The sequence below is a fragment of the Ovis aries genome, chromosome 14 (assembly GCF_016772045.2).
Source record: "Ovis aries strain OAR_USU_Benz2616 breed Rambouillet chromosome 14, ARS-UI_Ramb_v3.0, whole genome shotgun sequence".
NCBI lineage: Eukaryota > Metazoa > Chordata > Mammalia > Artiodactyla > Bovidae > Ovis > Ovis aries.
Genome location: NC_056067.1, coordinates 53,550,027 through 53,562,293, shown reverse-complemented (window position 1 = coordinate 53,562,293; position 12,267 = coordinate 53,550,027). Strand labels below are relative to the sequence as shown.

The following is a 12,267-nucleotide window of genomic DNA, read 5'->3' as shown; positions in this document are numbered from 1 at the left end:
AACCCTGCTCAAGGAGCCAGGGGAGGGAGGAGGGAACCTTGCAAACGAATGTCAGGCTCAGACTCTTATGAACTGTAGAGCGTTGAGAACAGAGCATCTTAGAAGGCAAGAGAACAAAGCCTCTTAGAACGTAGTACAAAGGCCCCTGGAATCGTTGAATGGTGAGCGCAAAGCCCCACAGCATCTGGGAGATAAAAGACATTTAGATTCTGTTCGGCCCAGGGTCTTATAATTCCCGAATTTGGGACAAGACCGATCTTAGACTCTTAGACGTAAGACTGGCTACCGAATTTGAAAGGCCTAGTGCAAAATGAAAATGCAAGGCCCTTTTTCAAAAAATAAGAATGTCAAGACAGTAACAAAGTATTTAACCAAATTCGGGGCCCTCCTAAGCGGGTCATATGCCCGTGAAGCCGACCTCGCTTAGAAGTACAATTTTATGGGCGGATGTCGTCTCAGTTGGCCTGGCCCTCTCGTATTACAGCTGAATATCTGGGAAGGCTTCCTGGAAGAGGAGGCAAAACCGGTACTAGACTCTCAAATCCTTTCCGACCCGAGCGTCGCTTCAGAAGCTGAAGGTTAGGAGAGGTGGGGAGAGAGGAGCAGCTGCCAAAATGTCACAAGCACCCATTCTCTATTTATAGATCACCCCTGCCCTTCTCGCGGGACAGTCCAATGACAGCCAGAGCTCTCCCGCAAGGGGGCGGAACCAGCTGCGGGATGGGAGAGAGCAGGACCAATGACATCCGGGCAAGGGAGGACTTGTTTCATTGTGACGCGTGGGGGCGTGGCCAGGGCCCAAAAGACGGTGAGAAGGGGGGCGTGGCGAGGAGGGCCGTAAGCCGATCGAGTAGGCAGCTGCGAGCATGCGTCGCGTTGGGGGGGTGCACAGCAGAGCATCTTCGTAAGGAAGGGTACCAGCCAATAAGCCGGGGTTGCTCTGTCGCCGGGGGCGTGGCCATGCAGATAAGGCGCGGGTGGGCGGCCCAATGGGCGGGCGTCTATGCAGATGAGACGGTGACAGCCGGGCCAGCGGGCGGGCTGGCAGGCGGGCTGTTGGGGCGGGGAGGTGGGACCGGGAGAGGGGTGGCCGCGGGGCCCGGCCGGTCTGGGGCGGGGGGCCGCAGCCATGATCCGGGCCTTCTCGTTCCCGGTGAGCCCCGAGCGGGGTCGGCTGCGGGGCTGGCTAGAGGGCAGCCTGGCCGGGCTCTGCGAGTTGCACTGGCTCCGGGAGAGACAGGAGTACCGCGTGCAGCAGGCGCTGCGGCTGGCCCAGCCCGGAATGGGGGGCGCCGAGGCCGAGGACGAGGAGGACGCCGACGAGGACGAAGATGCGGCGGCGGCGCGCCGGGCCGCAGCGGCCCTGGAAGAGCAGCTGGTGAGGGGCCGCCTGTCCTTCCGTCCCTGTGCCCTCGTCTGTGTCTGTCTGTCTGTCTCGGTTGGATGCTCAGACACCCGTCCGGGTGGGGGAGCGAGGAGGGGAAAAGGAGAGGGGGGTGGGGCTGGGGAGTCTGGGTGGCGGGCAGGATCAGGCCTCCCCGCCCCCAAACTGGGAAAGGGGGCTGCCTCGCCTCTGCCGGTCCCTCGTGTGATGCACAGGCCCGCATTCCCTACACCCCTTCCCCAAAGAAAATCCATCTGGGCGCCAAGTACGTGTCAAGCCCGGGCTGAGTATTTGGCAGGCGTTGTCTTCTTGCAGCTTGGGGGATAAGGGGATGATAGTACCCATTTTATAGAGAAAAAACCTAAGGCTCAGAGAGGGCAAACGACTCACCCAAGGTCACTCAGCCGGATGCAAACATGCCCCTCTCCTGGCCTCCTATCAGCGGCCCACACCGCCGCCCCCCGCCGTCTTCCCTAAGTCCTAGTGTGCTTGGAGATCTCCGGAGGGGGCGGGGAGGGGGGAGGGGATCCTTGAACCTCCTGAGGGGAAGGATTACTGCTGAGAGGAAGTTCACAGTCCCTTAGGATCCTACGGTGATCTCGACCCTCCGGTGACACTCCCTCCTTTGCTACCTGGCCACAGCCCTGCTTAACCCAAGTGGTGGCAAATTGAAGCAGCATGGGAGTCTGATTTCTAGACGCCCTGGGTTCTTGATGGTGGACGATGAGGCAAGGTGTCCAGAATGACTTAGGGAGCATCACCCCTCTCTCCCTCTCTTTGTTATTCCTTAATTCTCCTGGGTTCTTGCACTCTTTCCCCTCCTGCCACATCTCTGTGACTTTCTGCGCCTGTTTCTCTGCCTTTCTCAGTCCTCTTGGTCTCTGTCTCCCTCGGTCTTCCTTTCTTGCATTTCTTCCTGCCCCACATCCCTGTTTCTCTCTTCCCCTCCCCCCAGCCTGCCAGGCCCCAGACCCCAGCTCCACTTGCTGATCCCATCCTCAAGCCTGTGTGTGGTCAGAGCTTCCCGTTTGAGGAAACCTGAGCCGAGGTAGCAGGGGGAGGGGGCTCTCCCTGCTACTGACCTCGACTGCCCCCTCCTCGGATGGGGAATGGCGGGTAGGTGGGGATAAACTGAAGCCAGACTCTGGGGCTGGACGGCCAGTCCCTCCCCCCCCCCCCCACCTCCCCCCCCACCCCCGCCCCGCCAGGAGAGGGACCCTGCACATTCTTCTGTGGAAACAGAAACAGCTGTGGGAGGCCCCACCCCCTCCCGAAGTTAGAGCCGCGCGTTGTGGGGGCCCTCACCAGCTCACCCCACCCTAAGCTGGCTGGGCTTGGGAAGGCACCTCCCATCCCTCCAAAGAGAGGCAGAAGGCATGGGGATGGGCCAGCCGTGTCCTGCCTCCCTGCCCTTCATCCTCTCCCTCTCTCTGCCTCAGTCTCCCCCTTTTCTGCCCCTCTGTCTACTCCCAGCCATCAGTACTCCCACCCCCCACCCCCAACAATCTCCAAGCAGAGCTCCGTCCCCGCATCAGGGAGGAGGCGGTGGCAGGCAACGGGAGGGAGACAGCGCCACTGAGGGAGGAGCAGAGAAGCGCTAAATATAAACTCCTCTGGTGTTGGGGGTTCCTGGGTCCTTCCAAAGAGGGGGTGGGGGCCTCCTCTGATCCCTGATCCTCTGTTGTGTGATGCTCGCCCCTTCGACTCCTCCATCCCGCCACTCAGGGATACACTCCCTTTGAAACAAGAAAGATTGAGGCTAGAATTGATTCATTTCTAGTAGGAAAGATAGGGATGCAGGGAAAGATTAGGGAGAACCTCACAGAAACGAGGCAAGAATCCTGAATGAGGCAGGAGTGCTGTTCTCTGCCGCCAAGGAAAATGGTCCCCTTCCAGCAAGAAGGACTCAAGTTAGACTTGCAGAAGGACTTCCTAACAGAGATCAAGGGAACTGGACACAGACCAGGGGCATGTGAGTGGGGGCGGTAAAGGCCTGGGAAAGTTTGGGCAAAGGGGTCTCCAGGGGTCCAAACCACATTCATCTTAAACCTGCCTGAGTTGGACAGCCTCAGGTCCACTTGCAAACGGGCTTGCAAAAAAAATAAATAAATAAAACCAATGAGGGGCACTGTGAATAGGCAGAGAGCCAGATTCAGGCCAAGGACCTTCTGGTCTTTTAAAGATTCATCCTCTTGCAGCTGGGAGGATGAAGAAATGAGGTCAGCCTTGCAAACAGGGGGGTGTTGTGGGGTCCAGGCACCGGGGAGGAAGAGGCCTCTGCTATTTATCTTCCTTACTCCTGCTCTTCCCTGCAGTGGAAGAACTGAAATTGGACCTACTGAACTTACTGGGGGAAAAAACCTTTTTTCATTTATTTCTAATTACACCAGTAAAGCATGATTTTATATTTTCCCTGTTAGAAATTCATGGCTTTCATGTAATAATAAAAGTCAGTATTTATTAAGTGCTTAAAAGGAACTGCTGTTTAAATTTGTTTAATCCTTACAACAACCCCATTGGAATCAAAAGATGCCCATGTTAGAGATGAAGAAACTGAGGCCCAGAAACTGGCTCAAGGTCATACAGCTGGCAAGTGGCTGTGAGTTGAACTTGAACCCTGGCAATTTGGCTCCCAGCTGTGCCTCCATAAACACTTCATCCTACCATCCAGTCCCCTCATCCCTCCCCGACCCCCTAAAATCCACCCTCTTGTCTGTGATCACCATTGTCACCCTGGTGTAAATTCTGCATCTATGCACAAAACCAGCCTACATTCCAAAATACATAGAGTTTGCTTGGCTTTTTTCAAATTCCAGTTTCTTGAGTGAGGTATCAGAGACTATGGTTCTTAAAGTGTGGCCTGATGCACTAGTAGCATCACCCAGGAACTTATTAGAAATTCAATTTCTTAGGCTCCTGCCTGGAATCAGGGGTCAGACCCAGCAACCTAGCTTTTAATACCACCCCCAGGTAGTAGTTCTGACTCATCATTATACTGCTTTTCTTTTTTGGCTGTGCTAGCTCTTCGTCATGGCACTTGGGCAGTCTGTTGCGATGCACAGGCTTCTCTAGTTGTGGAGTGTGGGCTTAGTTGCCTCAGGGCGTTTGGGATCTTAGTTCCCCAACCAGGAATCAAACCCATGTCTCCTGCCTGGTAGATCGTAACCACTGGGCCACCAGGGAAGTCCCTCTGCATTTTTCTTTTTTCACTCCACAATAGGTCTTGATGATGGTTCTATTATATAGAAATTGCCTCGTTCCGTTTTAACAGCTGTATAGGATTCTACCGTATTCATTCATTCCTTTCCCAAACATTTCCTGGGCACCTACTTTGAGCCAGGAACTGTTCTAGGTACTGGGACTGGGTTGGTGGGGAGGGGTGGCGACAGGGACGGTGCAGCAGTATACAGAAGAGACACGATTCTCTGCCCTTCTGGGGCTGGAGCTGCCGATCTGGTGAGAAAGACAAGGAACAAATGACAGCCTGATACATCATTTTAAGTCAGGAGGTCATTGCTGCTATGTCGGGGAGGGGGGAAAGGCAGGGCAACCCAGGTGCAGAATGATGGGGAGCTATTTTGGAAAGAATGATCAGAGAAGGGAACATGTAGCATCTGAATGAAGCAAGGGAGGGAGCCAGGAGAGTGTGCTGGGGAAACACATCCTACTGAGTTAGGAGCATGTCTGGTACATTCAGGGAACAGTCAGGAGGCCAGTGTGGCTACAGTGGGGTGAGCAAGGACATGATTAGTGTGGGACAGGATGCGGGATATAGGGGTGGTCCTTGATGTGTTTTAGCCATCCCTGACACTGCATCATGTCCCTGCATAGATCCCTGGAATCTGCTCAAGGATGACAGCACTCTGAGCATCTCTGTCCACTGAGCTCAAAGTGAAACGATCTGTTGACTTTCCTCCCAGATACAAGCCCAGATGGGGGCTTCTGTTCTAGGGGGGAGGGGTAAGGACCAGGGCCCAGGAGAGCAGCCACAGGAATAGGAAGTTGGGGGGGGGGGGTTGTCTGCGGGAGAGCCGGCCAGTCTTTCTGCCCTAAATAGGCAAGCCTGGGCGGCTGCCCTCTCAGCCCCTCCTCCCCCCTTCCCTCCCTCCCACTGCCTGCCTGCCATCCAGACAAGCCGCTTTTGTCTGAGGGTCAACCGTCAGCCCGAGGCTGCCCCCACCTCTGGCCTCACCCAGATCCGTGTGAGACTCTTCCTGGCTCCGGTCCTATTTTTCAAAAGGGGGTTAAGTCCTAGTGTCTTGGAGACCCCATGTGTGTTGTTGCAGCCCCTGCCCCCACCGTGTCCCAGTCACTCCCCTTAAAGGGTTTCACCTTCATTTATTTATTCACATCTGATAGGAGGCGGTCTTTTCCTGCAGCACAAAGGATCCATGGTAGACTCCATCGACATTTCCCATGGGGATGAGGTGCTGTGACCCACACTAGGGCTTCTGGGTGAGGATGGAGCTAGGGCAGCAGGAGGAGGGGTCCCTGCTGGAGGCAATGGAACCCCCTGGGGTTTGCTATGGTAGTTCCACTAAGGCTAGATTCACAGAAGGGCATTTGCTATTGTTGACCAGTCGCTAAATCGTGTCCGACTCTTTGCGACCCCATGAACTGTAGTCCACCAGGCTCCTCTGTCCATGGGATTTCCCAGGTAAGAATACTGGAGTGGGTTTCCATGCCCTCCTTCAGGGGATCTTCCCAACCCAGGGATCGAACCCACATCTCCTGAATTTCCTGTACTGGCAGGTGGATTCTTTACCATTGTGCCACCAGGGAAGCCCTCCAGTAGGCATGAGGGGGATTCTTTCTGGGATGTGCAAAGATTTATATGAATCAGGGTCAGCCTGTTTTACCCAAATGAGAGACAGAGTCAACCTGCAGCAAGAAAAACTTGAGGACACCTTGCAGAAGGACTTTTCATTGGTGATAAGGGGCACTGGGGGACTTCCCTGGAGGTCCAGTGGCTAGGACTCCGAACACTCCCAATGCAGGGGGGGCCTGGGTTAGATCCCTGGTCAGTGAGTTAGATTCCACATGCTGCAACTATAGCCTGGAGCAGCCAAGTAAGTAAATACATAAATATTAAAAGGGGGGGCCATGGTGGGGGAGATGGGAGCATCTGAGAAGAGAGAGTCGAAGTGTGGGAGAAGCCAGATGAATGAATGGGGTCCTGAACACTAACTTCTAGCAGTGACCTGCCTTTACAGCAGGAAGACCTGAAGTGATGCTCAAAGAGCATCCTAATAGGGGTTAAGGAGCCATGAGCTCCAGATGGAGGGAACAGCTGGTAGAGAAGGGACAAGGGATGGGGCCTTCTGAAGCCTTATCACTCACACTGAAGAGGGAATGAGGTGCCTGCAGTGTGAGGGACTGGAGTTGGATGACCAGGAGGACTTTCTAATGGGTTGAAGAGACAGAGATATTGAAGGGAATCCTGAAGTTGGGTACTGCTTTTACCTTTTTGAAATTGAGCCTCACTGTCAAAGCAAAACTGCCCATGGGCTGGCTAGAATAGAGGACCAGTTGGCAGAGGATGAGGAGTCTTCTGACCATCTCGCTCTCCCTACCTCCTTAGGAGGCCTTGCCTGGGCTCATCTGGGACCTGGGCCAGCAGCTGGGAGACCTGAGCCTGGAGTCTGGGGGCTTGGAACAGGAGAGTGGGCGCAGCTCGGGTAAGCATGGGTTAGAGGTAGTGGGGTCTGCCTGGACCACCCCACCCCGCTGTCTCCTGTTTCACAGGCTCCTCACTCTGCCTCTTGATCTCCTCTCCTCCACCCCATGTCCCCCTTTCAGCGCCCCCTGATTGTTTTCTCCCCTTCTCTTTGAAATCTAGGCTTCTATGAAGACCCCAGCTCCACGGGAGGCCCGGACTCACCACCCTCGACTTTCTGTGGGGACAGTGGCTTCTCTGGCTCTGGCTCCTATGGACGCCTGGGTCCCTCTGAACCCCGAGGCATCTATGCCAGCGAGAGGCCCAAGTCCCTAGGTAAGGTGGGTGGGGTTGGGCTCCCGAGAGCCAGGCTTTTGACCACAAGCATCTGAGTCAGACCAACCTGGATTTGAAGTCTGGCTGTAACTGTCCCTTTCTGTGTGATTTTGAGCACATTCCTTCTTTCTGGGCTTATCTCTCCATCCATTAAAATGGGATTCTCAACATCTACTTCACAGGGAAGTTTTGACTATTCAGTGAGCCTCTGCCCAAAGACATTGAAACTTGGCACATGGTAGCCATTCGGTAAATAGAAATCGCTGCTCTTCATTTGTTCAACTACGTTTCTGAGTCCCTACTATGTGCCTTCCTGGCACATATCATAGGGGTGAGGAATAGAGCAGTAAAGAAATCGCTGTCTTCATGAAACTGACATTCGAGTGAGAAATAGATAATATACAAGATAAATAAGTGAAACATTTAAGATACTAGATTTTTGTTTATTTATTTAATAAGCTCCCTGGTGGCTCAGACAGTAAAGAATCCACCTGCAATGCAGGCGTCACGGGTTCGATCCCTGGGTCGAGAAGATCCCCTGGAGAAGGAAATGGCAACCCACTCCAGTATTCTTGCCAGGGAAATCCCACGGACAGAAGGGCCTGGTGGGCTACAATGCCTAGGGTCACAGTCTCACGTGACTGATGACTTTCACTTTCACTTTTCATTATTTAACGGTCATGTCCCATGTTAAGATCTTAGTTCCCCGACCAAGGATTGAACCCATGCCCCCTGCATTGGAAGCACGGAGTCTTAACCCCTGGACCACCAGGGAAGTCCCTAGGATATTAGATATTGACATGTACCATGAAAAGAAAATTATGGAAGGGGATGAGAGCATGTTTCTAGGAGCCGAGGGAACTGCAACTGTAGAAAATTTGGCCAGACACGGCGTCACGGAGACTGTGACATTGGAGTGGCGCCCTAAAGTAAGAGAGGGACTGGGTCAAGCTGAGGGAAGGGTAGTTTAGGTAGCAGGAGCAGCCGAACAGAGGCCGTGAGATGGAAGTGCGACTGGCCCCGTGCATCCAGGAGGTGGAGCTCTCTAAGTGCAGAGGAGTTGGAGGTCAGACACGCAGAGGCAGGACGGACCATGCAAGGCCTTGGAGGCCACCGTGAAGACTTCGTTATGAACCTGATGTGTGGAAAGGGGTGAGAGCAGGTGCTTCGTTGTGACTGTCGTTTTTAATGGGAGTGGGAGAGTAGGGCAGGCGGCAGGCAAACTGCTCCTCCTAGGCTCATAGGGAAAGGGCTTTGAGAGCTTCTCCTCTCTTCCTTTTTTTGCTTCCCTCCCCTAGGAGACGCCAGTCCCAGCGCACCCGAGGCGGTGGGCGCTAGGGCAGCCGTGCCGCGGTCCTTCTCGGCGCCCTACCCGACGGCTGCGGGGTCTGCGGGCCCGGAGGCCTGCTCCTCCGCGGAGCGACGAGCCCGCGCGGGGCCCTTCCTGACGCCCAGCCCCCTGCACGCCGTGGCGCTGCGCAGCCCGCGGCCGTGCGGCCGCCGTCCCCCGGACTCGCCCGAAGCTTCGGGCGCGGGGAGGCCCCTGGACGGCTACATCTCGGCGCTCTTGCGCAGGCGCCGCCGCCGGGGGGCGGGCCAGCCCCGGACCAGTCCCGGGGGCGCGGACGGGGGCCCGAGGCGCCAGAACAGCGTGCGCCAGCGGCCGCCCGACGCGTCCCCGCCCCCCGGAGGCGCGCGATCCGCGCCCGAGCCCCCGGTGGAGCGCGCGGGGGTCCGTCCCGCCAGCCCGGCCCCGTTGGGCCGCGCCTGGGCCTCGCCGTGGGAGGCGGAGGCGACCCCCGAGCCCGCGGCGCCGCCCGCTGCCCCCTCGCCCCCCGACAGCCCGGCGGAGGGCCGCCTGGTGAAGGCACAGTACATCCCGGGCGCGCAGGCCGCCACCCGCGGCCTCCCCGGCCGCGCGGCGCGCCGCAAAGCGCCCCCTCTGACGCGGGGCCGCAGCGTGGAGCAGTCCCCACCCCGGGAGCGTCCCCGGGCCGCGGGCCGCCGCGGACGCATGGCCGAGGCCTCGGGCCGCCGGGGCTCGCCCAGGGCTCGCAAGGCCGCGCGCTCCCAGTCCGAGACCAGCCTTTTGGGCCGCGCCGCCGCAGTTCCGCCAGGTCCCCCCAAGTACCCCACAGCCGAAAGGGAAGAGCCCCGGCCGCCGCGGCCTCGCCGTGGTCCCGCGCCCACTCTCGCGGCTCAGGCCGCGGGGTCCTGCCGCCGCTGGCGCTCCACGGCCGAGATCGACGCTGCCGATGGGCGCCGAGGCCGGCCCCGCGGCCCCGCCGCCCGAGGCCCGGGTCCTGGCCCATCCCCTTCAGCTCCTCAGCGCCGTCTGCTCTACGGCTGCGCGGGCAGCGACTCGGAGTGCTCGGCCGGGCGCCTGGGGCCCCTGGGGCGCCGGGGCCCGGCGAGCGGCGTCGGCGGAGGCGGCTACGGGGAGAGTGAATCGAGCGCCAGCGAGGGCGAGTCGCCTGCCTTCAGCTCCGCATCCAGCGACTCCGATGGCAGCGGTGGCCTCGTGTGGCCGCAGCAGCTGGTGGCAGCCACCGCGGCCTCCGGGCCGGGGGCTGGAGCGGGTGGAGGAGCGCCTGCGGGCCCAGCCAAAGTCTTCGTGAAGATCAAGGCTTCCCACGCGCTCAAGAAGAAGATACTGCGTTTCCGTTCGGGTTCTCTCAAGGTCATGACTACAGTGTGAGTTTGGAGGTTTGCTTGGGATCCACCTTCATGGCCTCTGCACCACCACACCCCCCGCTCACTGACCCTTCTACACCTCCTCCAAAGACCACCAGTCTCTCTGCTTCCAAAGACCCTTCCTCACTGCCCCATCCATTGCAGTCTTGGTTGAAAAGGCTCTTCCTCCACCACAGGGAGGAATTGGGGAGGAGTCCTGTTTGATCCAGTTGAGCTGCGGACTCTGCAGCCCTTGGGCTAGAAAGTTCCCTTTCTGTGGGCCTCACTTTCTTCATCTGTGCTATGGGTGTACTGTGGTATACAGAAGGGGTAATTCAGTTTGAATTTCCCCATCTTAGTTTAGACAGTCCGTTTTTTCCACTTCGTTTCTCTCACCGAGCCCTCTTATTCCTCGTTTCCATGCCAGTTATGGCCCCCGTTCACATTCACAAAGTGCCCCCGTCCACATCCTTGAACTCTTAGGATATCCCCTTAGCACCCTGGTCAGAGACTCTGTGGCTGACCCAGAGGGTGCTTGCAGAGTGCCCTGAAAAAGGGAAGGAGCACTGACTTTGGGGTTTTGAGGGTCAAGTAGGAGTTGGTAACACCAGGAAAGACTCTTTCATCTCCCTCCCTGGACAGATATGAAGGATTGGGAGGTAGAAGAGGGGAAAGAAGATGGCTTCTATCTCATGGCACCCCCTGTGAGAGGGAGTGGGGGAAGCCCAGGATGACCCTCAGTTGTTCCAATCCAGTATTTTTTCCTTAAAAAAAAAATTACTGTATTTATTATGACGATGGTGACTCCCCAGTGCACAGGGGGGCCAGAATCTGTGTGTTTCTCTAACCTCTTTGTAAATAAATGCACAGTGTTACATAAGTGGTGGTGGACTTTCCTTTTATGGTTAAATGGACTTTTCCTTTGGACTAATATTTATTGAGCAACTACTATTTGTTTTGGGTATGGTAGTGTCAGAACCAGATGTCAAATCCTAGCTTAGGTCTCAATAGCATTTTTTTTAACCATTGAATATTTTATATCAATGAATCTAATTCTAGGTTGAGTTTTGTTTGGTCATAAATATGGTTTCATAAAATGGAAATAATAAAGAAATAAAAAGCAAAATGTTTAGAAACAGAAATAATGTAGGTAAAGTGACAGCCCCAAATGCCTTCTCTCAGAAGTCACCATAATCAGTTTGATGTGGGTCCTTGTATGTATCCTTTATGTGTTTGCACATGTATGAATCCTAGTAGCTATATAAATACATGTGACTATACATATGCATGAAATGAAAGTCACTCAGTCGTGTCTGACTCTTTGCAACCCCATGGATGTATAGTCCATGCCATTCTCCAGGCCAGAATACTGGCGTGGGGAGATCCGCTTCTCCAGGGGACCTTCCCAACCCAGGGGTCGAATCCAGGTCTCCCTCACTGCAGGCAGATTCTTTGCCAGCTGAGCCACCAGGGACGCCCATATGTATTCATATACATAGAGTTATACTCTATACAGCTAAAGCTGTTTACCTAAGTTGAGCCATATGTATACATTGTTTATCAATTTTTTGATCTGTGCCTGGAGATTTCTATATGGGAAGGGTTTTAATTAGTTGGATTTCTTAGTACTATTTAGATTTTCTGTTTGTTTATGCTCTTCTATTTCTTCATGTGTCAGTTTTACTAAGTTGTATTCTAAGAATTTTTTCATCTCATCTAAATTTAGGTGATGTATTTTCTTTCTTTTGTTTTCTATTTTAATTTTTTATTTTCACTTTATTTTGCTTTACAATACTGTATTGGTTTTGCCATACATTGACATGAATCCACCATGGGTGTATATGAGTTCCCAGTCCTGAACCCACCTCCCACCCCATATCATCTCTCTGGATCTTCCCCGTGCATCAGCCCCAAGCATCCTGTATCCTGTATCTAACATAGACTGTCGATTCGTTTCTTACATGATAGTATACATGTTTCAATGCCATTCTCCCAAATCATCCCACCCTCTCCCTCTCCCACAGAGTCCGAAAATCCATTCTATACATCTGTGTCTCTTTTGCTGTCTCGCATACAGGGTTATCATTACCATCTTTCTAAATTCCATATATATGTGTTAGTATAATGTATTGGTGTTTTTCTTTCTGGCTTACTAGGTGACGTATTTTCCTATCGCTGTAGTAGCTGCGTATGATTCCATGATCTCACCTTATTGTCA

At 54.8% G+C, this 12,267-nt stretch overlaps 1 protein-coding gene across 1 annotated transcript; it reads left to right on the top strand.

The window, feature by feature from the left end:
• The first annotated feature begins 1,038 nt into the window (after positions 1 to 1,038).
• DACT3 (dishevelled binding antagonist of beta catenin 3) lies at positions 1,039 to 10,929 on the top strand. Its single transcript, XM_015100612.4, has 4 exons — positions 1,039 to 1,378; positions 6,966 to 7,062; positions 7,224 to 7,376; positions 8,675 to 10,929. The coding sequence occupies exons 1-4, from the start codon at positions 1,130 to 1,132 to the stop codon at positions 10,072 to 10,074; spliced, it is 1,899 nt and encodes a 632-aa protein (XP_014956098.2). The 5' UTR covers positions 1,039 to 1,129; the 3' UTR covers positions 10,075 to 10,929.
• The last annotated feature ends 1,338 nt before the right edge of the window (positions 10,930 to 12,267 follow it).

Excerpts from the sequence above, each read along its gene's own strand:
- DACT3 (XM_015100612.4), top strand. The coding sequence starts at position 1,130 with ATGATCCGGGCCTTCTCGTTCCCGGTGAGCCCCGAGCGGGGTCGGCTG. Across the intron at positions 7,063-7,223 it reads GGAGAGTGGGCGCAGCTCGG|GCTTCTATGAAGACCCCAGC; the intron begins GTAAGCATGGGT and ends TTTGAAATCTAG. Across the intron at positions 7,377-8,674 it reads CGAGAGGCCCAAGTCCCTAG|GAGACGCCAGTCCCAGCGCA; the intron begins GTAAGGTGGGTG and ends TCCCTCCCCTAG.